At 34.1% G+C, this 27,352-nt stretch overlaps 1 protein-coding gene across 3 annotated transcripts in view; it reads left to right on the top strand.

Moving 5' to 3' along the window:
- AFG2A (AFG2 AAA ATPase homolog A) overlaps positions 1–26,756 on the top strand; it is a 142,328-nt gene extending 115,572 nt beyond the window's left edge. Inside the window, exons 15-16 of one of the 3 annotated variants that reach the window (XM_081959351.1) lie at positions 4,882–5,046; positions 22,434–26,752. In XM_081959351.1, coding sequence (XP_081815477.1) covers positions 4,882–5,046; positions 22,434–22,610 — 342 coding nt within the window. In that variant the 3' untranslated portion in view covers positions 22,611–26,752. Of the gene's footprint in view, positions 1–4,881; positions 5,047–22,433 lie in introns of those variants that run through there. The other 2 variants (XM_081959352.1, XM_081959353.1) reach the window with 2 other exon arrangements.
- Positions 26,757–27,352: the final 596 nt, after the last annotated feature.

Below are 27,352 nucleotides of genomic sequence, written 5' to 3'. Positions count from 1 at the left end.
TGACAAATCACGGCTTGAACTATCTTGCTTTGCATGTAATGAGTCTATCTAATATGTATTAGTTTCATCTTTGCATTACTGAAATAAATGAACTTTTGCACGATATTCTAATTTTTCAAGTTTCACCTGTAGGAAAACCAGTTATGATTGATTTGTATGTTTTATTCAAGGACACATTAATAGTACATTTTACCTTTTAGTGATGCACTGCTATTTTTCTTTTTGAAAAAAAGGGAAGGAACAGCAACAGATTAAATTGCATATTAGTATCTGTTTTTAAAATGGAACTCTGTGTTTTCTTAAATGTATTTAAAATAAAAAAAAACACCAATATTATTACATGTAATTTGAAGAAGCATTTTAAACTTGAAGTAAAATGTCCTGAAGATTTAAAAAAAGCATGTATTGGTAACTTTTGAACACCTTTTAAATTCAAAATATGAAACAGTAAGAAATTTGAAAACCTGCAATAGAAAAGTGTCAATTCTGTAAATTATAACCTAGTCAGAACCAAGAAGAAAAAGAGTTGGTTAGAGAATTTGAGCACAAATGTGTATAATGATTAATATATTAGATTTGGACTGCGGGTGGTGGTGGCGAGAGTCCCTTTCAACTGTGGATTGGGTAACTTTGGCTAGAAACAAAGATGCTCAAAATGCTTGACTCTGTTATTATTGAAAGGATAACTTTAAGAGAGCATTTTTGTTTACTGCCTCAAATACAACAGAAGAAAGAGAGAGAAAGAAAAATGTGAATTTTGATAGTGTTCATCAAATTGACATCCTGTTTTCATGCTTCCTGCACATTGGTCCAAAAGGTTTGTTTACATAGACTTATGTGAATTGAAGTCTGAAGAGCACCAGATTGAATTGAGATACAGAAATCATTTTTATGTTACATCGAGGCAAGCCAAATACATACTTTTTAGATGTTTATTCTTCCAATGCGATGTCAGATTTTATGCATTACAGAAGAAAACTATATTTAATTTATATGTTAGGTATTCATATTCATCTCATGTAAGTTGACCTGTTTGGATTCCCTTCAAAGAAATATCCTCTCCTCCTGAATTGTCAAACCTTGTTGGAACTGCAATCCATCTGTTTCTTTTCTGCTTTATTAATCTTCTGGGTAATATCCATATAAATGTTTATGCCCTGTCTGTGCCTTACAAAGTACTGCCACTTGATATTGCAGATTCTTCCTGAACACCTGCTGTCATATTCATCATGTCTTTTCTTGTCAGCTTGCACAATGTTTCAGGTCTTGAGCAAGTGTGATATGATAGAAATGTTGTGCAGCCTGATTCTTAAAAAAAGAATTTATATCTATTACTATTTAGAATAATTATTTCTCAACATTACCTCTTGGTCACATCTGTAAGGTCAGACTTACTGTAATTTAGTGCTCTCATAGCAATTCCAGGGACATAATTTAGATTCAGACTATTCTTATCCACCCATGGTGCAAAGCACTATTTTGCACAAACATCACCAGTGCAATTAGTTACTAAAATACATGAATATCTATGTTTATTTCTCTAGTGCTAATATAAACTGGTACATTTTGACAATTTGGTTTTGATAAAGGAAAATAACATTTCCAGCTTTCTCATGGGATTTCATGGCATGTCGTTTTTGGATGGGTCTCAATTGTCAGCAGGGACATTATTGACAGGAATAAAATATATTTATAGCTCTAGATTAAACAGGCCTATATAGAAGGTTGATGAGCTCTCAGGCAAATGTGATACTAGGACTCTTCCCAACAAGATTCCATTGAAATTTAAGTGAACAGCTATAAATGAATTACTGTTAAGGAGGGACTTAGGCAAGAGATTACACAGTCCAAGGAATAATGAAAAAGAAATTCAAAATAATCCCAACCTTGACTTTGATTAGTAAATGATGGAGAAAGAAACTTGAACAGGCTTTCAATTTTCTATTATTAAATCAACAACAATAATGCAACATTCCCGGAATCCCCACAGTGTCTGTTGTTTACCTGGTCTGCCTCAAAGGGTTGACATCAGTGTATCCCAATAAAAGAGAATACATGTAACTCGTTGAACTCTGGAGTCCTTGGTACTCTCTGAGCTTGGTTATTTGCTTGCAGATAAGTCATTACCCAGTATTATAGGTAATGCTTGTTTCCCAACTATACCAGAACAGCCTTTATGCTTTACTAATGAATTGCAGGATTTCTCATAAGTTTTTAGAGGTGCTATTGCTGCTGCTGGGGGGGGGGGGGATCCAAGCACACAATATATTTCTCGAGGGATACTGGACAATACCCAAGGTGCTCAAGAATTCCAAGCAGCATCTTGATATAACTGCGATCTGACTTAACAATGAAGTGGCAGTTATATCTTCCAGCTTGTTGAGACTTTAAGGAAACATTCTGATGGGCGTCTACACTGTTCCTCTTGTTTAATTTCATTGTGAAAATATGTGTGCTTTTGTTTTAAAAATAACAGGACATCTCTTAGCATGCCACATAGATTTCTTTTTCCACCTGAAAGTGCTCACAATGGCCTTTTTAAAGAAACTCAAGGAAGGGTGTTAACTTGATCAATTCTGTGCAGGAAGGAAGGCTTCTTCCTACTATTTTTCAGCATGACTTTCACTGACATGATCAGGCTGGGAAAAGTCTTACTGGCTGAGAGCCCAGGACAACCATGCAATATCTTAGTCAACTGGAACTCAAACTATACTGCCTAAGGGAAAAGTAGAGCATAAAAAATAATTTGGGTTACATACTGTGGCTTAAATGCATCCAGCTGAAAATATATTTAGAAAGTTTAAATCTGCATGCAAGATATTTTTTAAAAATATGTCAATGTAATGACAATGAAAAATATTTTTGTTACATAAATATTAATGATTGAAAAGGGTCTTTGTTGGCCAATAATATAGCCATGTTTTGGTGTTATTCTAAGGATAAAATAACAGTTTCTATTAGGAATATGGTATGTAATTGAATATGTAGAACTCAAAATTTAACTAACATTTTGTGATCTGTCCAATAAATAGTGGCTTCAAAAGCCGCCTTCTGACTTGAGAGGTGTACCCTTTCTTATCTAGAGTGAATTTCCCCTATTTTTGCATCATTTGCAAAACTGATAATTATATTTCCTAACATCTAGCTTAACTTTGTTGAACCCTGTAAATATACTGGTTGACACTTTTGTCTAGGTTGCTGCAGAATCATTGATTTATACTTTAAAATTATGTTTCAACTGGTTCTTTTCCTATCAGCCAATATTTCTAATCTTTTCTAGTCAAATCTCACTGGACATCTTGTCAAATATTTTGATGAGGTCTAGGTACACAGTGTCCATTACTTTTCTGTGATCAGTGAAACCAGTCAATATAGCCAAACATATCAACTTGCTTTGGCATGATTTAGCACATATTGTTAAACTATTGTTCGTTCCTTATAAGCAATGAATTCTCTTCTAAATGCTCAAAGAATACTTAATAGTTTTGTCATTACATTTTTTGTCATTACATTGCATTGTTTCCTCTGTCAACAATACTGAACAAGTCAGGCCATGGCTACCAAAATATATGCCAGGTTATCTCACCTTCTCTACATACTGTCTGAAGCTGTATGGAAAAACACCATCTGAAATAGAAACACCGATCAACACTATCGGTATATACAGCCAAGATATTGCAATGGACGTAGACTGAACAAACTATTTTACCACCAGTAGGGAGAAAATAATGAAAACTGAAGTAATCAAGATGACCTATAGGAATAATATCAAGAATGTGCACGAAGAACATTACTACAGACAGCTGGGCATCCTTCAAGCTAACAACATCAAGCATACTGAAGTCAGAAAGAGGTTTTGTAATGAATATATTTTCTGAGTGAAAAATATAATAAAGCCCAAACTGTATGAAATACCATCAAAGCAATTAACACCTTGGCAATTCCAGTCATTTTAGGTAAACATCTGGAATGGTAGACTGGTGTCAAGCAGAACCAGAAGCCTTGGATACCAAGATCAGAAAAACGATGACAATGAACTATGCCCTTTAAGCATGTGGTAACATTGACAGACTCTATTTACCATGGAATTTGGGTAGGTGTGGAATTCACCAGCCAACTAAAGAACCAAAAGGATATTTGAAGAATATCTAAGGACAATGAAGAAGATGCATTGAAACTAATATACTATGAAGGATTACTGACTATCGAAGAATGCAAACTGGCCTATAAGAAAGACCAAGTGAGGAACAGAAATGAGACATTTCAATAGTTTCAAAAACTATTACATGGTCACCGCACACACCCCTAGAAGTCAAAACAGATAAGAAGACCTGGGAATGGCTAAGGGCAGGAAAGTTGAAGAGACACAGGGACTAAATCTGGCTGCATAGCACCATGTCCTAAGAATAAGATCATATAAAGTGAGAATTTAGAAGATGGTAACAGGCAGAAAATGCTGTCCTAGAAAAGAAGCTGAAGAAACAGTGGATTGCCTAATTACTGCAATAAGAGTGCACAAACTACCATATCAATAGTATGAGAAAGAAGCAATGATGATGCATTGGAATATCTGCAAAAAATGCAATTGCCAGCAAGTAAAAACTGGTGGGACTACAAAGATAGACAGTGATAAAAATTAAGAAGCTGTAGAGCTCTAGGGCTTTATTATACAGTAGTATTCAAACATACAAATACCTGCCACATAACAGCCCTTATGTATTTTATTTTGTATCATTTTGGCTTTAAGCTGCATTCTATGTATTACAGAAGTATTTATTTTAAAGTGAATACTACTTTTATAAGTAGTATATAAGTATTCATTTTATTTGTTAACCTTTTCTGATCTATTAATAAGCCTTATTTATGACTTTGTTACTATAGGCATTGATACGACCTGGTCGATTCGACAGAATTATATATGTTCCTTTGCCCGATGAAGCCACTCGCAGAGAAATCTTTAAAATTCAGTTTTGCCATATGCCAATATCTTCTGAGGTCAATTTGGATGAGCTTGTCATACAAACCGAAAAGTATTCAGGAGCAGAGGTAATATTTATCCTAAATGAAAACTTGAAATTCATCACTATCTGTTGTGCTTTGTACTTTATTGTGTTCTTCCTTGTAATACAATGAGTTAAACGGATATTTCTGCATTCACAAATTGTAAAATCTACTATCTCTTGATCAGCATAACCCCAGCTTTTCCCATTCTCTTTAAGGAATCACCATTTATGTGGAGGGCATTTCCATATAGCAGTTACTAGAAACATAATACAAAAATGCTGTATGTATGCAAAGGTTTGTCTGTGAGTTCAGTGCATGTGCTAGTGTCCATAGTTTTTGCATAAATTCTTCAGTGGGCATAACTTTAATCACTTTTTCAAACATCCAAATGTGACATTTATGTTTTCAGACTGTTGCAGGCCTACAACAGAAGGATAATCTCTTTGCAAAGAAAAAGCTAAATAAAAAGGATGGGTTAAAGAAAAAGCTTAAAACATTTTTAAATGTTGGTATTTTGCAAGTGTAGAAATTTTACCCTTGTTTAAACATTTCACATACAAAAAATACCATCAGTGTTATTTTTATATCAATGAATATATGTTTAAAACTAGAGCCTTCTGATTTAATTAATAGCTATTTGGAATATTTGAATAATTGAATATTTTCAGGTTTCCAATATTTGATTTTCTTTTTTTAAAATGCAACTTGCATTATAAGATACCAGATGTAAGTATTTTAGAAGCACATAATTTGCAACAGACAAAAATCAAGCAAGGAGAAACCTCATATACCCTGAACAAGTTTAAACAATAAATATCTAAACTTTTCATTGTAGATAATATTCTAGTCTTTGTCAAAGACTGGTCTGAAAGGGGTTGACTATGGAATGCTAATTCAAAGAGGTGTCTCTTAAAACCAGCCATAACTTTTTGTCAGGTTTGCACAGAAGCTATAAAAATGATAAGCTGTTTTAACAAAAATCAATGAAATCCGATGTACCACTTCTGAATTATTTTCAAAGTATGCACAGCCCTACTGCACATCTTTTTAAAAATAATAAAACTGCCAATATTATTTTATTGAAATCATTCATACTGTTTTTGATAATTTTAGTCAGATGCTTTTCAAATTAAATTTTAGGAAGATTGGTATAATAGTGCGGCTTAGTTATATTCATGGTACACAAGATTGAAAGTGGTGCAACTTGAGTGTAGATATGTCAGTACATTGTTTGCATTCTCTATGCCACCCATATGAATGATTACCTAACAAAGAAGATAAAATTTACACTTGGTCCTCTAGATGTACATATATATCTGATAGATTTATGGGCTTTTCTCTCATTTAAGGATTGGGGGGATGGAAATGGGAGGATAAGCTTACTACAGTATATGATATAACTGTGCAATCATGTGCCATATTTTTTCTGTATTAATCTTAGCCTGTTTCCAAGCTAGTAGTGAAGCATACTGCATGCCGAGAAGAAAGCTAAGAAAGAATTATCCACAAATTGTTTTTCAAAATTATATGTGATAGATATTAGGTATAAACTACCAGCATTGTTAATGAGAAGATAAATCAGCATTTCCAACTCAATGTATGGAACAATCATGTGTCCTAACTTGGAAAATATCTAGTAAGCTAAGTAAAAGCAACTAAAGCTCCAGTAAATAAAAGAATTATGGTTATTTTATAATCAACACAATTTATTTTGAGAATAATTTAGTATAATCACATTTGTAGCCAGAGAATAATAGGAAAGAATGCTTATAGAAACAAATAAAGGTAAAAGAAAAATTGTAACACTTTGATTATGTTCTGATTATGTATTTGTAAATACTTAACAGAAACTTTAAACACTGTCCTATTAAGGGAAGACTATTGTTGGAAAATGCAGAAAGGGTATAGTACCCCAAAGTGTCCTGAAAGTCATTTGTACTTTTCCCAGTTGAATTAGGAATATTTAGATTCCTGCTTAATTGACTCACTTGCCTGATCCATTAAACATTTCAACGTGCCATTATATAGGTTATCACAAGGTGGCACTGGACTGTATCAGGATGGGGTCAAGATTACTGTTCTGTTCTCATTAAAAGGAAAATCCATTTGCCATTACTATTTTCCAAGACAGCCCCGCCCCTTAAGTCTAGCATGTTAGGGGGGGAAATCTATGCTCTTGTTTAGCTTGTGGACTGTTGTATCTCACTAGCTACTCATACAGTAAAAGCTTGAGGTATAATGCTATTACAAGTTATTTTGCATTTTTTTCGAATGGATACAAGTTTTTATATATCAATAGGCCTTCAAAGAAATTAAGGTTTTTTTATTTTCCTGAATTTTCCAGAATGAATATTTTAAAATTTATTTTCTATTCATCAGTACAGTGTTTCTTTTTTTCAAATTTCATGAATGAATTTCATTTCTATCAACTACAGCTTTGATAATTAAAAATAGTAAGCCATTTGAGTGTAGTGCAAATTCAGGAAAAAATGCCTATGACCATAAATTTAAAAGCACTGCACATATCAAATAAACGTGTATAACTGAAATATATAGATAACTCTCCTTTTAAAAGAATTTTTATATGATATCATAATGGAAGAATGCTTGCTGATCAATAATGTAAAGAGTGATTATTATGTGTATTCGGGGAGAAGGGGCGGTCAAGAAATCAAATAAATAAATAATAAATAAATAGTATTAACACTATAGAAGTATGCTTGACTAAAGTAGAATGTAAGAGAATGCCAAAAATTGACATTAAAATGTTTTCAGAAATACAGTACAGTGTGACCACCACAGTCATTTATGCAGGTGAGATGGGCAGTATATAAATTAATTAATTAATTAAATAAATAACCAATGAATAATTTTATAGATTAGTTAAAAATAACTTTCTTCAACTTTGACTGTTGACTTACAAAGTGGCTCCTGAGCAGTCCCCTAAATGCAAATTTATTTACTTATTTATTTGTTTATTAAATTTATATGGTACTCATCCAGAGCTACTGGGTGGCTTACAATGAAAAGCGTTAAATTCATTTCACATATCCAAAAGTTTTTAGAATAGAATAACAGAGTCGGAAGGGACCTTGGACGTCTTCTAGTCCAATACCATGCTTAGGCAGGAAACCCTATACCACTTCAGACAAATGGTTATCCAATCTCTTCTTAAAAACTTCCAGTGTTGGAACATTTACAACTTCTGGAGGCAAGTTGTTCCACTGATAATTGTTCTGACTGTCAGGAAATTTCTCCTTAGTTCTAGGTTGCTTCCCTCCTTGATTAATTTCCAGCCATTATTCTTTTCCTACCCTCAGGTGCTTTGGAGAATAATCTGACTCCCTTTTCTTTGTGGCATCCCCTAAGATATTGGAACACTGCAATCATGTCACCCCTTCTTTTCATCAAACTAGATATACCCAGTTCCAGCAATTGTTTTTTATACGTTTTAGTTCCAGTCCCTAATCATCTTTGTTTCTCTTCTCTGTACTCTTTCTAGAATCTTAACATCTTTTTACACCAAGGTGACCAAAACTGGATGCAGTGTTCCAAGTGTGGTCATACCAAGTCATTATAAAGTGATATTAACAATTCATAGGATCTTGATTCTATCCCTCTGTTGATGCAGCTTAGAATGTTGTCTGTCAGTTTGATGAATTCCCTCATCCAACTCATTGATGAAGACGTTGAAGAATACTGGGCCTAAAACAGAGCCTTGGGGTACCCCACTACATACTTTCCTCCATGTAGATGCAATTCCATTGAGGACTACACGTTGAGTGGGGTTGGTTGGTCAGACAAAACCCAAAAAAGTCATTGAAATGCACAGATAATCAAGCTGTCTTGGAAACTTATTTTGAATTTATAGTTTTCTACTTGCATAGTCAATGATGGCACACTAATAGTTTACCTAAGTATCTCCTGGTAATGTTATACTTTCCGCCCCATAATGTTGATGAAGTCAATTCTTTCCATCCAGATGACATGCACATGTGTAAACATAGACATAGAAACAGATGTGCACACATAAATCTTTATTTCCATATACATTCTTTATATCTTGTTTCTTTAAGATGCCTCATTTGCATTAATGTTGTATGGAGAGCAAGGACAGAAAATAGAAGTTGATATTTTTTTCACCATCTATTGCTGGTCATTGTATGCATGTGTATGTACATAAAAATTACATTAAAAATATGTGGGAGAGGAAACTGCATTTTGTCACTTACCACCTACGCAAAAGAGAAAGTAGCTTTCTGCCACTCAGTTGTGCTTCCCATCGCTTTTCCCCTTCCACGTAGGGCATGTCAACTTTTTCAACCTTCAATTTCCAAACATTAGGGGTGCTCCAAAGTTGTGATATGCCTTGGGAATTGTAAGGATATTTTGGTTACTTTAGTATAATTTAGATGTGCTTGGTAAGTAACTACACAAATATCATAACTTTTAAACATTTTTTTGTTTCATTGTTCCAGTCTTGCGTAGGGTCATGCCTCCTAAATTCTTCTCTTCTTGGCAATGGTTTATGGTAAAGAAAAAACATGTTGCTTTTTACAAGCAGTTAGGAATTTAATTCTGGAAGGAAATAGAAAGCGTTTTGCAGAACTGAAATTGTTTTGTTTCTTCAGTTTTAAAAATATGCTCTAAGCCAGTGGTAGTCAACCTGGTCCCTATCACCCACTAGTGAGCGTTCCAGCTTTCATGGTGGGCGGTAGGGGTTTTGTCCGATACTGAAGCACTTTCCTTTTTTTTCACGTTATGTAAGTGAAACTAAATGGCGCTATAGTACGACCGCAAACAGAGCCTCGTCCCAGAATAGTTCACGCATCTTCCCCCACACCACCCAGCTGTAACAGACAAGCAGAGCTGGTAGCCACCCCCCCCAAACCCAATCCACGATGCATGAGAGGCATGCACAGCGCAGGGTCGTTAGTTTGCGGATGCACTGATCAGTACACAGTTAGATTTGTGAGAGTGAGTACGTGCCTACAGCTTTAAATAAAATATTGTGAAATATTGTGAGCCCATGTCTCAAAAAAAGAAATACGCTTGTGGCTATTTGCCACAGTATCTGAAAATGGGTTTCATAGAATCTGTTGTAAATAAACAACATCCAATGTGTTTATTGTGTCATAAAACATTATCCAATGAGGCAATGAAGCCAAGTCGATTGCGAGAACATCTTTTTACAAAGCATTCAAATGATAAGGACAAACCCACTGAATATTTTCAGGAAATATATAAAAAATTTCAAAATCGTTCAGCAATTGTTGCATCATTAAAGGAACAACAAGCAGCGAACCAAGATGAATTAATTGCCGCTTATCGCATTTCACAATTAATTGCAAAAAGTGGTAAAAGCTATAATATTGGAGAAACTGTAATAATACCCTCTGTAAAAGAATTTATCTCAACAGTAATGCATCAGGATATACCTGAGAATTTAAAAACGTTGCCCCTAAGCGATAGCACAGTAAAGTGATGAATTGAAGAAATGGCAGTTAATGTTGAAAAAAACTCATAAGTATTCTCCAAAACTCGTCATTTTCCATGAAATTGGACGATTCTACCATTGCAGATAATAATGCTTTATTGATGGCATATGTACATTATTTTGATGAAAACAATACATTACAAGAAGAAATGCTATTCGCAATAAATCTCATTACAGATACAAGAGGATTATCGATATTTAATACTGTGAAATCATACTTTACAAAAAATAATATTCCTTTGAATAATATTGTTGCATGCACTACTGATGGAGCACCATCAATGGTAGGTCCCTATCGTGGATTTGTTGCTTATTTGAAGGAAGAAGTGGCAAATTTTTTATGTATTCATTGTGTGGTGCATAGACAACATCTTGTAGCAAAACATCTAAGTACAGGTCTCCATTCATCATTAACTATAATACTTCGAGCCATAAACAAGATCAAATCCAATGCAAAAAATGATAGAATGTTTCAACAGTTTTGCAGGACAATAATGCAGATTTTATTACGTTACTTTTGCACACAGAAGTTTGGTGGCGGTCGAAGGGTACATCTTTGGCTCATTTTGTAGCATTATATGATAGTGTTATACAATTTTTTGAAAGTAATAATGAGACCAATCTGTGTCAACAGTTAAAAACAGTAAAGAATGATGACTTTTATTTGGCAGATATTTTCAAGAGATTTAATGATGTCAATTTGCAGCTTCAAGGAGCTAATAAAACTCTTATAGGTTGCCAAAGTATTGTGTCATTATTTATTGACAAACTTGAACTACTTCGTTATAATCTATTGAAGAGAGAATTTCATCAGTTTCCTGAATTATCATCTATAAAAGATGATGTAACTCCAGAGGATATTGACTGATTCAGTAGCCACCTCAACGAAATTAAATTGGACATGGAAAAATGATTTGAAGATATTTTGAAATTGAAGGTGTATGACTGGATGAAAAATCCCTTTATCGCAAATATTGAAGAGGCTGATGCAACTTGCCAAGAAGAACTGTTAATTAGATATGAGGAAGAAAAGAAACATAAATTCGATAGTGGTGGATATGAAAACCTACGGCAAAATAAAAAAAATGCCGGTCTTATATCCAAATAGGTGGAAAATGATATTCAATTTATTGATACCTTTCCCTACTTCATATATTGTGGAATCAGGCTTTTGTGCTGTTAATCATATTATGACCAAAGAGAGAAATTGCCTGAATATTTCCGAAAGAGGAGACCTTCGTTTGTTCCTTACAAAAATTGAGCCAGATATCCAGTTTCGCAGGAGCAGCCTCAGGGATCTCATTAATAATTTAATTAATTAAATGTAATTTCATCAGACTTAATGCTTCTATGTATGCAAAGTATAAATAAAAAGATAGATTTAACTACAATAAGTTGTTTTATAAAGATTTATTCTGTCAAACTTAGCAAAAGTCCAACATAAAGTATTTGGTAAGTAATTATTATTATATGCTTTAACTTGCTGTAACTCTGCTTTATAAATTTTATAAAGTAAAGTTACTTTCCTACTTTATAAAGCATCATTACTGTGGAACAGGTGGGCGGTTAGAAAATGTTACTACTAACAGAGATCCAAAAGTGGGCGGTAGGTATAAAAAGGTTGACTACTCCTGCTCTAAGCAAACCTATTCTTACAAATCAATTGTAGTAGTTAATCAAATTATATTATAATAAAACACCATTGAAATAAAAATATATTGATTTTGATTATGTGTCAAAGTTGTACCTTATAATAATAATAATAATAAATTTTTATTTGTTAGCCGCACCCTCTCCCGAAGGACTCGGGGCGGCGTACAATAAAAACACATACAATATACAAATGAAGAATACATACACAGATAAAAATAAACACATACACGTACATACACATATACATATACATATACATGGAGGAGGTATCAAATATATAAAATAGAATTTAAAATAGACAATTTAAAACACCCGCGATTAAATTACAAAATTTTATGACCACATAGATAGGATTTCTCCTTGAAGATCCATTTATAATTTGAATAATTATCCATATTTTGAACTTTTAGTCCTTCCAACAGTGTATGCATTGCCAATGAAACTGAGTCAATCCATCTACTATTTGTAGTGTTCTTCTCTTTCTGCCATTTTTCCTAGCATTAGTAGGATAACATTTGAGACTGGTCAGTTGCGCTTTGAGTGAGAACTCTGGGCTGGTTTGTTCCGTGATCAATCCATTTGATTACAAATTTATTGAAGATTACTATAATTATTATTGCCATCTTTATAATCTTCATAAACCATCAGAGCATTACAATTTTAGTTATCGGATACCAAAATGAAATGAACTATTTAAAATATCAATTTCAATAAAGCATACATATGTAGCAAATAAACTCAGCCTAATTCCATCAGTGTTTCTTCTTAATTTTACAAATTAAGATTGCACAGTTTACAACTGCACAGATTAAATCCAATTAGAACTTGATATCTATTACATATATCTTAAATTGTTGGTGATTTATAATATGTTAAAATTACATATTGCTGTGTGGGATCCTGCATCATAAAAATCTGGTTTAGGTAAAACTTTTTGATTGCAAAACTTGTATGTGCTTGAGATTGTAGCCAGCTAAAGGAAAGAGAAAAGAAGTAAAATCAAAGACTAAAAGAGGGCGCCCAGAAAAACAACAAAGAAAAGTCTTAGATATGATTGACTACCACTCAGCACAACTAGAATAATAAAAATCATTTAATAATGTGCTGGTTCTTATATTTTTTCAATATATTTTATTATTTTGATATACTCTAGTTTTGATTTGAATCTAAACTAAATGAAAATAGTTATTACCTTTATAATTCAATGTCACTGAAGTGGCATTTCTATTGCTTCTGTTTTTGCAATCTAATTTAATAATATGGGATATTGGAATTATTATTTGTCACTTCCCATTACAAATTTTGCCTATAAAAAAGTGTTACATGGATACGATCATACAGTACATGTTCTACTGAGTTGTTATTGGCATTAAGTATATTTAAATTATAACTACCTGAAGACATATTTTGTTAGGATATTTATTCCAACAATCCTAGTCAGGAACACATTGTGCTGCCCTACTTGCATTTCTAGTTCTGTGCCAGTTAATTGAAACTGATGTCAGATGACATCATATTAAAATACAACAAAGATAGAAGTAAAAATCTGGAGACTATGAAAAATAGGACATCCAGAAAGATTTTAATTCATGTTGGATGATTCCAAGGGTCTGAGTACTTTGATGTATTTTGAATGTCATTTGTTTTTTATTTGCATTCTACCATTTATATGTAGAAATTTTTGATAGTGTCATGTTGGCCAAAATCACTAGGTGACTCAGCAGTTCTGTAAATTGCAGGCCCAAAATGTGAACACATGACCACAGGAGTGTGTGCGGCCATCATAAATCTGAAAATGGTCATAGGTTTTGGTGCCAGGTCCAAGTCCAAAGATGACACAGTGAAATCCAAAGAAGTCCAGGGCTTTATTTGCTTATACCCAAGAGACAAAATCTCACCAGATCTAAGCTATACTGGTAGTCCCCCATTCATTTAGTGACTGACGTTACAAGGGCACTGAGAATAGCGACTTAAGACCGATTTTCACACAACTGTTGCATCATCTCCATGGTCTCCTGATCAAAATTCAAATGCTTCATATTTATGATATGAAGGGTCATGTGATCACCTTTTGCAACTTATGATAAGCAAAGTCAATGAGGAAGCTAGAATCACTTAACAGTAGTGTTATTAACTTAAAACTTAACTGTGGCAAGAAATGTCATAAAATAGGACAAAACTCACATAACTGTCCCGCTTAGGAACAGAAATGTGGGGGTTCGATTGGGTTGTAAATCGAGGACTACCTTCTAATCAAATAGATATACCCTGGGAGATTCTAGGATGGCTTCCCTAAAATTCTTCCTCCTTCCCAAATTCCATTCCATTTATTTTGGGCTTCTGTCTGGAATGTATTGCCTCCCCTGTGGGAAATCGTGATGCTCTTGCTAGAATTCCCCCTTCCTGTTCCAGCTGCACATTCCATCACATTGGAATGTCTTGTATAACTTTGCAGGGTCATTAAGTGACCGGTCATAAATCAAGGACTACCTGTATTCCACCTTATAAAGCTACGTTGTCAATTCTAGCTGAAATTAATATGTGTGCTTATACATACATACCTGTCAGAGCAGAATTGGCACAAGTAAAGATGCTCCCTTTTAAACTATTGGCAGCAGAATTTTGATCGGTAAATACCTATATTTTTAAGAATGTCATAATTCTAGATGAAGTAAACCAGTGACATGATAGCCACTGACTTTTACTTTATCTTCTTTAGTAAAATAGATGTGTCATTGTGCAATTTATTTTGTAATGTATTGTGTTGTTTCAGGTATCTTTTCAAATCAGGTTCACTTTGTTGATTGACAGTGTGAGGTATAATATTACCTCACTGTCCCTGACTTATATTTAGATAACACAGGTTTGCACATCATATTCCTGATATATTTTGATAATACAACGCATTTTAAGATCTTGCATGTCCTGTTTGCTTCTGATTTGAAGACAAAACCTAAAGTTTGCTGTAATTTTTTTTTATGCCTTTGAGTCAACGTTGACTTCTGGCAACTGCCCAGATTAGTCCCTGCAGTTTTCCTGGCAAGATTTTTTGGAAGTAGTTTGCCATTGTTTCCTTACCAGGGTTGAAAGAGTGTGTCTGACCCAAGGTCACCTAGTGATCATTTAGACATATCCTAAATGTCAATGTTAGGTGTAACATCATGTGGGTGTGAATTACTTTTACTACAGGTAGAAATGACTGCATAGATATTCCCAATGAACCAAAAAAAATCTGAATTATTCTTTACTTATTTATTTATTATATGAATGGGCAGTGAAATAGGGCATTAAAGGAAATAGAAAAGTAAACAATTTGCACTGATCCGAGATAGAACACTACATGAATGCATGACAACAATGGCCATTCACAGTTCCTAAACATAGAATGATGGAGAGGAAATGTATGCTAAATAGAAAATAACAAGAGGAAGAAGAGCTAGGTTTTCCTAGCCATTTTCTTAAATAATCTTCTACATGGAAGGAAACACCTGGTGTATGTATGTATTATTATTAATAACTGTTCTCCAAATGAAATTTCAATTTCTAATGTTTATCTTTGTTTAATTATACTAAATATGTCCAATTGGTTTATCCTAGTTAATAATGGGTTTATCATTAGTTTAATAAAATGAAAAGATATTAATATTGAATCGCTCTAGGTTTTTCTTTCTTTCACAAATTAAATATTAGGCATCTTTAAACTATAGCTGATATGTTTAACTTTTAAAGTAAAAACAGATGGCACACACTTAAATAGAAATGTTTCATTTTCAGAAAGCAATGCTTAATTTTAATACTTTGGCTGAATAAAACTATCCTCTTTGCAACAAAAATAGTAAAATATTGGCATGATGACTGATGACTGATAAATACCTTGTTACTATATGACTAAAATAATACTAAGGATGGTATTCACTTACCTTCCCTACCGGTTCGCAAGTGGGAGCGCTCAGCCTTCTGCTTTGGCTTGAAAACATGCCAAAATGGGATGGCATAGAGCTGGGGCGGGGGGGGCAGGTCCACCCGCAATTTCCACTACCAGTTCGGGTGAACTGGTCCAAAGTGGCAGAATATCACCTCTCCTCAGGAAACTTTTTGCACTTTTACATACCCAGTTCTCCATATAGCCCTGAAAATGTCAGGAGTTCATCTCACTAACATTTACTGCATAGCACACTTTCCCCCATTCAAATCACTCTTAAAACACCTTCTATATGAGACTATAAGAGTATAAAACATAAGAAATAATATACTTAAACCAGATACAATAAATATAAATGGGTATTTAAATAAATCCTAGATATTTGCCAAGCTGAAACTCTATAATCTGTTTGATCACTTTTCTAGAGCTCCTGCTTTGAAATTGTTACTTAGCCACAATGGAGACATGTATATGCAAGTATTCTAGATATTATTTTCATTTGATTTTCACTTAATTTAAGCCACTTTATGATTGTTTCTGCTAACTTCCCGTCCTCTTAATTTTTTATTTTTAATGGCAGTTTTGATCTAGTATGCATGCACACAGACACACAGACAAACACACACACAATCAAACAAAAAATACTGCATTTGTTTTAACTTGTATAAGTTTCAGGGATCTTCTTACTGATCCTTACAGGAATATAGATCGTAGTAGCATTCTAGATGCCATAGATGCATTTAATAAAAAGTAATTTAATTTTTTCCCCTGAACTCAATTAAGAACTGCACCGATTCATTCAGAATGATGCTCGTTATTAGCCTTAAATTAGCCTATTCTGTCTTGGTGTTCTCTAAATCCATTGGGACTGCAGTGGTTAAATGTAGGCACTGGTTCCAAGTAAGTTGGTGAAGCACAGATTTAATTCTGTTTTCAATATATGATAATTCATTAGACTACAGAAACCCAGATGACCACTAGATGGTGAACAAGAGATATAGTCAGTTGAACGACTGTAAGCTTTTTTGCTGCCCAAAACACATAATTAATCTATTTCATTGAGGGCCTGCTAGGGCTGAGTACTTCTCTCTCTTTCAACAACCTCCATAAAAAGGAAAGCTTGGAGATTGGACAAAAGTTGTCTATCACTGTTGGGTTCAAGAATAGTCTTTTGAAAGGGGGTGTACCACCATTTTGTTCAAAGTAGGAAGCACTACTCACTCTTGCAAAATAACATTGATCTTTGCTTGGATTCAATCACTTGCATTAATTAACTAGGAAAGACATAGGTCCAGGACACTGGTGACAGAACTTACAACAGTAAGGACTCCCTTCCCAGAACTGACGAAATGTTCCCAAGTAAACAATCTAAGGTACACCTCAATCATTTACATAGGACCTTACATAAGTCAGTTACAAAATCTGCTTAGCTCATATCCAACTTAGAATAAAGCCAAGTGACTTTATTTCACAGATGCCTAGAATAGTCTTCACAACAGCTTTGCAAGGGCCCCCTCAGAAGGGACTTGCTTTTTCATAAGAGGGCCTCTGGCTGGCCATCTGTGGACTACTGAGAAATAAACTTGCTTTATTACTCTTACTGCCACAAAGTCCTAATAAAGAGTTTTACCTATGCCTGGTTAGCATTATTGTTTATCTGTCTCCAGGGATACTTTAGGCATCGTTTGGATGCTAGTTGCATCAATTCTTTTTGTTCACTGTCACTTATGTCTTAGTCACCATCCAATTGGACTGCTGCAATGATGTTGCCCTTGAAGATCAATTGGAAACTAGCTGTTCCAAAATGCAGTGACAAACACAGAGTACTGGACTCACAGCAAAATACTTATGTCACACCAATGTGAGTTGGCTTGCAGTGGGCAGTTCATGAGACCAACTTACTTATGGGACTGCTTATACTAGATATTTCTGCCTATCTACTAGATTTGGCAGGCTGCACATATTCTTGGTCCTACCAACAAAGCACTGATGTCTTCTGGGACTCAGGCGGTGTGCCATCTGTATAATGTGGAACAGCTCCCCTCCTGCCTTAATCCTTGTTATGAGATAAGTGGCAAACAAATTTAATAAACAAACAAATAAATATTAGCCTTTGGAGAGACTATGAGGTTGTACGTTAATGGAGCTACTTTAATTTTTAAGGGCCTCCACCCTTCATTTTAAAATTGGATTTGCATAAATTGTTTTATTTCTGTTGATTGCCTGGAATTCCTTGGGTAGTCCCGAAATTGAAATATGAACGGATGCAGAAAGAATTTAATGTACTGAATTCTGATTTGTATTTTTAATTAAGGAATATGAAGGGTTTCTTCCCAACAACTTTATGCTGCTTGGGATAAGAAGAGGCATTACTTGCAACTGTGAAATCCTAGTTTTTGCTTTGTATGCCTAAATGATCACAGCAAGCAATTTCTTATTTTTATTCTGTAGAGGAGAATGGCCTTCCAGTCCTATTAGGCTCCCAGTCCCATAAGGCTTACCTCCTTACAGAGGCTAGGTAACCAACTAACTTCTGTAAAAGTAAGCTGGGTAGCCCACAGTGGGGAAAAAGGTACCACTTTTCCCCTCATATAGTGACTTTTTAAAAATTGCTAATATATAAGCCATTCACTTCCAAATGGTTCTGGGCAGTTTTAAATGTAAATTACAATGTCCGCTGCAGATAGAAAGATATATTGTTTTAGTAAATATTGTTTGTTTTCAGCATTAATAATTATAACTATGTATAAGACTTGATATATAGTGATACACATAATTTTAGAACAATGCATGTTTTGATAAATCTACTCCTTTTCTTAATAGAACAGTTCCTAAATCAATTCTTGGAGGCTGGTAGAATAAGAAAAAAAAAATCTCAAGAAGGATGAAATAAATTTCTCCCCCCCCCCCCATTCCATATTTTTTCTTTCTACATATTTATTTCTTTTTGGAGATAAGTGTATTACTACAAAAAAATAATTTGGCTATTCTCAGTTATGCTTTTGCTCTGCTTTGAAAGTGTTAACTTACTATAGTTTTTATTTATATGCTCACTCCTAAGAGGAGGAAAAGCTAATTTGTAAGTCAGTCTAAAATTAGTACAATCTATTCAAGATTTATGTAAGTTTATATTTTATATGAACTTATATAAAATTTATATTTTCTATTTATATATTTATAAATAGAAAAATATAATAAAATAGAAATTAGAGTTGATCTTTTTTCATAATTATTCAGTTTTTCATATATAGTGAATGAGATATAAATTACAGTTCCTGTTCCTTGGTGGCCTTAATATTTTTATGCAAGGATGCCTTTTGGTCTTTGTGAGTAGGCCTTATTTATGATTTAAGCTGGCCCATGGGACTGGTTTAGTAGGAGTTGCACATCAGAAAGTTAGGGAAAAGGAGTAAATGCTTTTTAAAAGATTTGACTCTTGGGGTTTCCTTTTTTCCTTTTTAAAAGGGCTCCATTTTGGAAGCTTTTCAAAGTCCTGCATGCTGAGTGGGAAAGTTGGAGTTCCCACTCCCTAATCCTGCTTTAAGAAGTGCCTAGGAGGGTGCATACCACAGGCTAGCCATACGCTTGCAGGTAGTTGTCATCCAGGAAAGCTCCACGGTTTGCACTATTCACTATCCACCACAGGATGCCAATCTGCTCCAGGTCCCTAATCTCTTTCTCACATAGTCTCTTGTAACCATCTACAGGGAGGAGGGGATAAGTCTGAAAGAAAGGCATGGAAAAAGGAAGCATAATGTAAGACCAGCCAGTTCCCTGCACACACATTCAGCTCCAGCTGCAGCCGGACTAAATTCAATGGCTAAACAGGTGTTCTTGGCAGACGATGCATTAACAAAGCTACTTAAAACAAAAATACCTAAGATTTTAACACAGAAGCTCATTGCTTTCCTTCTCTTTCTCAAGGTTCTTTAAAGTTTTTTCCTAGTACTTCAGATGCACAAAAGCTGAAAGAGACTCAGCTTTTTGGAAGAAAGTAACTGCTGAAAATCACAAAGAGCCTGGCTCAGGTCCTTTGAATTGGCCATTCATTTTATCTGATTTATTGAATTAGCCCTGGGTCTACAAGCCTATGATTTATGGAATAAAATAAGCTATATCTGACAAGGTTTTCATCTGGGAAATTACAACTGATTACATCCTGCCCTTTCTATTACCGTAATTTTAGAATCTGAATGGTTAAAATCAATCAGAAGTCAAAATTGGTAGAAAGTCTCCTAGGACTAAGTAAAATAAATAGACAACTCCTCATTGGTGTTTCCGACACCTCTTTTAATATACTCATGACAATTGTGTTGTGACAAAAAATCCTTTCAAATATTCTGTATGTGAGTAGAATACCTATGGTTGAAGGAAGAACCACAGATTATGTGTGAAAATCCAAAATAAGATTGCTGTTTCTTTAATTTCAGTTTGTAATTTGTTAAAAAAATGTTTTCTACAAAGTATTGTTTGAAAAAAATGAGTTTTTCTTTATAAGTTTATCGGCAGAGTTCAACATTGCACCAAAAGCTTAGCATAGCAAGGGGCATACTTCCCTTTCAGGAATACAGATTATATCATGTGTTTTCAAGTTCCCTGTTGAGCAAAATATTTATACGTGATATTACATAGTTCAGTCAAATAACCTCAAACCACTTCCATAGGCTATGTGATAATCCATGCATGGTACACAGTGATTATATATTTATTAATGCCTTTGAATTTACTAGTGACCCAACTCCAATGAGCATAAAACATCAGAAATTCACTATTTAAAAAATCCACCCAATTTACAAATGATTGTTCATTTTTAAGGCAGAATACATGGCAATCACATGTCATAGTGATGCAGGTATTATCAATTGACATAGATTTATACGGTTAGGCATTTGAGCATATAGGAAAAATATTGTTTAATTATGTGTGACTACATGCAGGATATGACTAACTAAATTTAAATTGAAATATTAATTCTTCCTTCCTGCCCCATTACTTTGTGACTCTGGTTTAGAATGTTGTCTTGAAATTTGCATTTAAGCTCCTTTTGCCATACCTTAATGATATTACTAACAAATGAGGAGTTACCATAGGATTTTTAGCAGAGCTTCACAAATCTGATTTCAGATGCCATCTGTAATGATCTATTGTATTTATATTTAATTAAATGTTTTCAATAACAAGATTTGTTTTAATTTAAAGTTTGAATTAGGCTGCTATTGTTGTTTTTATGCTATATACCTGAGAAAGATGGTTCTGATGCAGAATGATAAATGACTCCCAGTGATAAATCAGCTATTGGGAAAATGTACCAGAAAACTAGTATTTTTTTCAAGAAATTGTATTTATTTTAAAAAATAATAATTAAGGTGGCAGTGGTTCGCTTCCCTGATTTGACAAAATGTTACCTACAAGGTAGCTGTGCGCAATTTTTTTCCTGCCTTCCCTCAGTGATCTACCGTGGGCTGTAAAGAATTCAAATGCAGCAGCAGAGCACTGATCAGAAATGTTTAACAGAATATTATACTAACAGAATATTGTAGTAACATCCAAAGAAAGACATCCAAATTTTTCCCTTCTCAGAAGCCTTTACTAAACATATGCTAAAGCCCCTAAATGATTTTGGCAGCCATTAGCCCAGCATAAGCAGTGTAACTCCTTTCAAGCAAGTGAACAAACAAGGAACAAACATTGAATGGCTGACATAAATGCATTTCAGCTGGCGTTTTCTTTTCCACCCATAAGGGTGCAGTCAGTATCAATCACTGTTTTCTCTTCTACACTGAAATAATGGTCATTCATTCCACCGATGTTTTTCACGGCAGTAATGTACCTTTGGAAGGAAGCTTTCATGAGGCTGTTTCCTGAACTTCCTAAAGGCACCTTGAAGAGTCTAGCCTTTTGTCCGTATTTTTTTCTTCTTTGAATTTTAATTATTTGTCTCTGTTTAGTTAGTTAGTTATATTTCTTATTTCTCAATCATCTGTCTCATATTTTTTTGGAGTGTGAGAGTGTTACACAGGTAGATTTTAAACAAGAAAGTCAATATTACAAGCTGGGTTAGTTTCAATTTCCACTTATTTCTTAAACATTTAGGATTGTGTGCTGCTCAGCTTTTTAACTGAGTATCTGACATATGTTTATTTTGGATACAAAAAATATATGGTATATAGAGCTCTGATAGCAGAGTGCATTGTTGTTTTAATGATTTGTTGAATATTATTGCAGCTGGACACGTTCTACTGATGTTCAGCAAAAGTAGGCCAAAAGATGGCCTTCTGTTGCATTTGTGACTTTTCTGCCTTTATTCCAACAGAATTTGGATTTTTTAAAAAAGTAATTGGTTCTTTTCTTTTTCAGATAGCTGCAGTTTGTAGAGAAGCTGCTCTCCTTGCACTTCAAGAAGATATTGAGGCCAAATATATCACGAAGGAGCATTTTCAACAAGCTTTGGTCGTTGTGACTCCTAGAATCCCAGATTCCCTACAGAAATTTTATGAAGAGTATCAGCAGCAGAGTGGAATGCATTCGCTGTGACAAAGTGATTAATGAACATACAGTCCACAACTTCATTTCTAGAAAATAAGTAGGTTTTTTTTCCCCAAAGAGATATGTTCTTTCAATTCAGATATTTAAAATTAATTTGACTAATACTTTTTTGAATAAAAACAATGAGTGTTTTGAATAAATACTAAAGGAGCTTTAGGAATAAATAATAAAGTTTTTTGAATAAAAATAAACTGGAGAACTGTGTGAAAGCATGATTGAAACATCAAAAGCACACAATGATAGTGCATCATCATGCCAAAAGTGGTGTGTGTACATGGAATGGACAGGAGCAGCTCAAAATCCTAGGCTTTCCTCTCTGATGATATCATAGTACTGCAATTTTGCCATAGCACAGGGGTGTCAAACTGGCAGCCTGGGGGCCAAATACATCACACGCAGGCCACGCCCACCCCAGCTCTGCAAAGGGAAAAAACATCACGAAACATGTGACGGCAACGTGACATGGCGAGTTTGACACCCGTGCCATAGCAGCACTCATTCATTTCCCCATAATCACTATCACTAACTAAAGGTTTCATATAATCTAAATTTCCTTACTTTTTTCACAGCTGTCATGTACAGAGTACAAGTTGTTTTTTGGGTGTCCGTGAAATGCCTTTTCTCAAATTATATCAGTTTAAAAGTGGATTTTAACATTTCTATTCTTCTCCAGTTTATAAATATTGTTTTGGAATACTGTATAATTCTTTCTTCTTTTTTGCAGTATAAAAATTTTTGTATCACTGATGAACTTATGTATCATACCTGATTCCTACCTTATAGATCAAACCAGTTCAGAAAATTTTAAATGACTTTCTGAACCATTTTAGATGGTCCCTCTAATTTTTTCTGCCTTTCCAGTTCTTTCATAAGTTATTACTGTATAAGATGGTTCAACACATTGATTAAAAAACTACTTGGAAAACATTGAATATCAGTCTAACATACTAGAGATGGGATTCACGAAATCTTTGTTAGTCTGTGGAACAAAACAGACATAGTCTGTTAGTTTTTTCAAGACCACTCAACTTTATTAGAGATAGCTGCTTCTTACAAAAACCTATGCCAAATAAAATTGATTGTTTTTAGGTTTTCATGTCTCCAGCTATTTGGTAAATGAACCAGATTCCCATGATAGTTAATTCTTTGTCAAATAATTCTAAAAATTTAATTTACTTTTGCAGAAGCCATGACAATCTTTCTTCTTGAAAGGTTTTTTTTTTCTTCCAGATTCTTGGTAGTATTTTAAAAATACTGCTGTTACTGCTGTTTCCACAATTATACTACTTGACCCATAATTTCCAGATCCCTTTTCCAGATGTCCTTTTAAATATAAAAGGATCCAATGTGGTTTCTTGATTAAGGCACCAGCCTAGAAACTAAGAGATTGTGTTCTAGTTCTGCCTTAGGAGTGAAAATCAACTGAGTGACTTTGGTCCAGTCACTCTCTTGCAACCCAACTCACCTCTCAGGGTTATCGTTACGGGGAAAATAGGAGGAGGAAGCAATATTAGTTATATTAGCTGTCTTCAGTTATTTATCAAAATAACAAAGGTGGGATATAACTAAAATAATAAATAAAAATGTTTATGTAAACTATCCAGACTTCTAGCAGTGAGACAAATTTTCTATCTTGATTTCATCAAGAAAAAAAGCCCTGTAAAATTCACTTTTTGCAACTTTTTCTATTTTTTAAGTTTAAAACTGCCAAATATATACAATACTTTGTTCACAAATGAGCTTTCAAATCATCCTATGCAGTTGTATGCAGATTTTCATATATGCTAAATTTTATATGTATGCAAGTTTTTAGCTTCTGCTTCAGGAATATATAGAAACATACAATTTAATCAGGTATATTTCCTCAAGTTTTGTATACAACTGAATGTGCAACTGAATCACCAGATTTAAGTTCAGTTTGCATTTAAGATGTAAGCAAGATTAAGCAGTTCTAGAAAACTTCATTTTTCTTCATAAAATTTTCCAGGCCTGCGTAATATTGCTTAACTGGAATAATTTGCATTTAAATAGTGATGCAATATTGGAACCAACTAGTTAGCACAGACTGATTCTGTTTGAGGCTTTATATGTAGTTTTTGTAAAAAATGTTTTTGGTAAGGTAAAAATATATAGTAGTAGCTGGTTAGGCATTTAACTACAAAGGAGTGTTTTATTTGCCTGAGAGATTAATAGTAAGCCAGAATCAGCTGGTAGTGCCAAGTGCCTTGATAACACAATTGACCACAGAATGCTTTGTTAGATTTCCCCCCCTCCTCTCTTCTTTTCCCAGAGAAAACTGGGAGACAATGCAATTGCTGATTAGTAGCAATGATTTTTAAGCAATTAATTATGATAAACAGCAGAGAAAATAAACATTATTCTAGAACATAAGCATAGATAACAAAAAAATAGCGAAGAGAGTGAAGGGTATTTAGGATAACGTTTAATCAGAAACCAAAGAATATTTAACATATCCTTCTTACATCCTATTTTCCAAGATGTAACCTGCCCATTCTTTACTACAAAGCAGTACTTAGTTTTTAATAGACAAAATGTTACCATATTAAACTTTGCATTAGCTGAGCAAGTCTAAATACTTTGATGCAACACATTGATTTGTCAATTAATTATTTCTGAAAGTTTTTACATGGTAGTTTCACTGGGAGCTTTGGGCTGGCCACTTAACCAATAATAAATTGAATTGACGTTTAAGAAATAATAAATAGCTTTATGGTGTAGAAATGTCATTCCAATCTATGATGTCAACCATTTTATTATCTCAACCTGCTTTTGGAATTTTGCTAAGTGAGGAAGACAAAAAGAGTTTTAATAAAGTATAAAATAAGTGTCTTATCTTGGCTATAACACCAGTTAGTAAAACTTGGGAGATCAGCAGTGCTTGGAGGCGGGGAGAGCAGTGGCACTAGCCGCAGCTGGGCCAGGCCAATGTCTCGGGGCGGAGAACAAGTCACAAGTCGAGAGCAATGGCCTGGCCTGGCCCAGCTGCAGCTGACGCCACTCTTGCTGCCCCCCTGGCCTGCTTGCTGCTCTTGCAGCACCTTGTGCAGCACACTTAAATTTAGCGTGCTTCACAATAGGGGAGATGGCATCCCCGCCTCCTCCTGGAGCCCATTACAAAATCTTATATAAAATGATATTGTTAAGTATATACTGTATGGTGGTGATGTGGAGTGATTGTATAAGTTATAGCAATTTTATATCTCCATATGTTATTGATAGAAGAGTGAAGAAAAATAGTAGCAATCACACCTTGAGAACATTTCTTTGAACATTATCTTAAAGTGTTTTAGCTCTTAAACACACATTTTCAAGAAATTTAGATTATCAGTGTGTCATTTTAAGATGCATTGTGTCAGCCTGAATTGCAAAAATTGGTGAACATAGTTGAGGACTGAAAATTTTAATGTACTTTGGTATATTGTGTAAATGATGAAATGAGCTGCCTCTATTAATTACATTGATAAAAGCACAAAGAGCATGTATCAAAATTGATAAACAGAACATTGCTTTTAAAACAGCTGTAGCCAAAAATTTGTTCCTAAAGTAGAAACCACTTCTTAAATGTGAGGAATATGATTTTAAAAAACAGTTAGCACTTACATACATTCTACTTATATTCTCAAGTTGTCCTTTTACTTTTAAAGAGCTGGATCTAAATCTTGTTTACGAACTTAAAATAAAGATGACATTTTTGAAGACTGTTTTTGGTGATATAGACAATATCAGATGAGTAAGACCTGAAATGTATTTCTATGTTCATTCAAACCATCCATTTACTATATTAATGCAGTAGTGAACTTGATTCAGAGGAAAAACCATAGTGGCGGAGTGGTTAGAATGCAGTATAACAGGCTAATTCTGTTGACTGTCAGGAGTTCGATCCTGACCGGCTCAAGGTTGAATCAGCCTTCCATCCTTCTGAGGTCAGTAAAAATGAGCTGTAAAGTACTATGAAGCTGTATATAAGTCTAACTGCTATTGCTATTGTTATTTATATGAATTTATGTGGCAGCCATCAGGTGAATATCAATAATTAAAATACAATATAAATGCCATATACCTCCAAATTATGTACCTGTTCTGTCTGAAGTAGTGTTCACTACTTCACCATTCACTACTAAAACTATAAAATTAGCAGATCCAGGAGGGCCAACAATAAAACTACTGTTTAAACTGAATGAATTTATTTTTTATTTCTTCTTTTTTCACTTTTGCTTACACCTATGGATTAAAATCATTCTTTTTTTAGAATGCTTGATTGGATTGATTGGATTGTTTTTGATCTCCATTTAAGTGTTTTTTCTTTCTTAAACTTGGAATATAAAGAAGATAAGAAGGATTATAAAGAGGGTTGTAATAACAGGAGGAAAAGCAGTTACACTGCCACTTAGAGGCTGGAGGCTGGATACATTGTTTTTTCCTTTCTCTTTGATCACTTGAGATTCAAGGTTCTTTCAGTTTGTTTACTGAGAGTGATAGTAGAAGAGCACAAGTTGTTTATACAGGTGCTTTTCGGGAGTTCTATCACTAGCTATTGGAGGGAAGACAACGTTTTGACTTGAAAGATAATAAATGAACCTGTTTGAAGTTTATTAAAATAGCCTTGAATCCTATAGTGACAGTGCCTGCCAAATTGAAACAATGGCGCAGCAGGAAAAAGAAACTGTAATATTGCAAATGATTATGTTTGAAATTCAAAATCTATTAGT

Source organism: Natrix helvetica, assembly GCF_964273705.1.
Source record: "Natrix helvetica genome assembly, chromosome: 7".
NCBI lineage: Eukaryota > Metazoa > Chordata > Lepidosauria > Squamata > Natricidae > Natrix > Natrix helvetica.
This window is presented reverse-complemented; position numbering and strand designations above follow the sequence as displayed.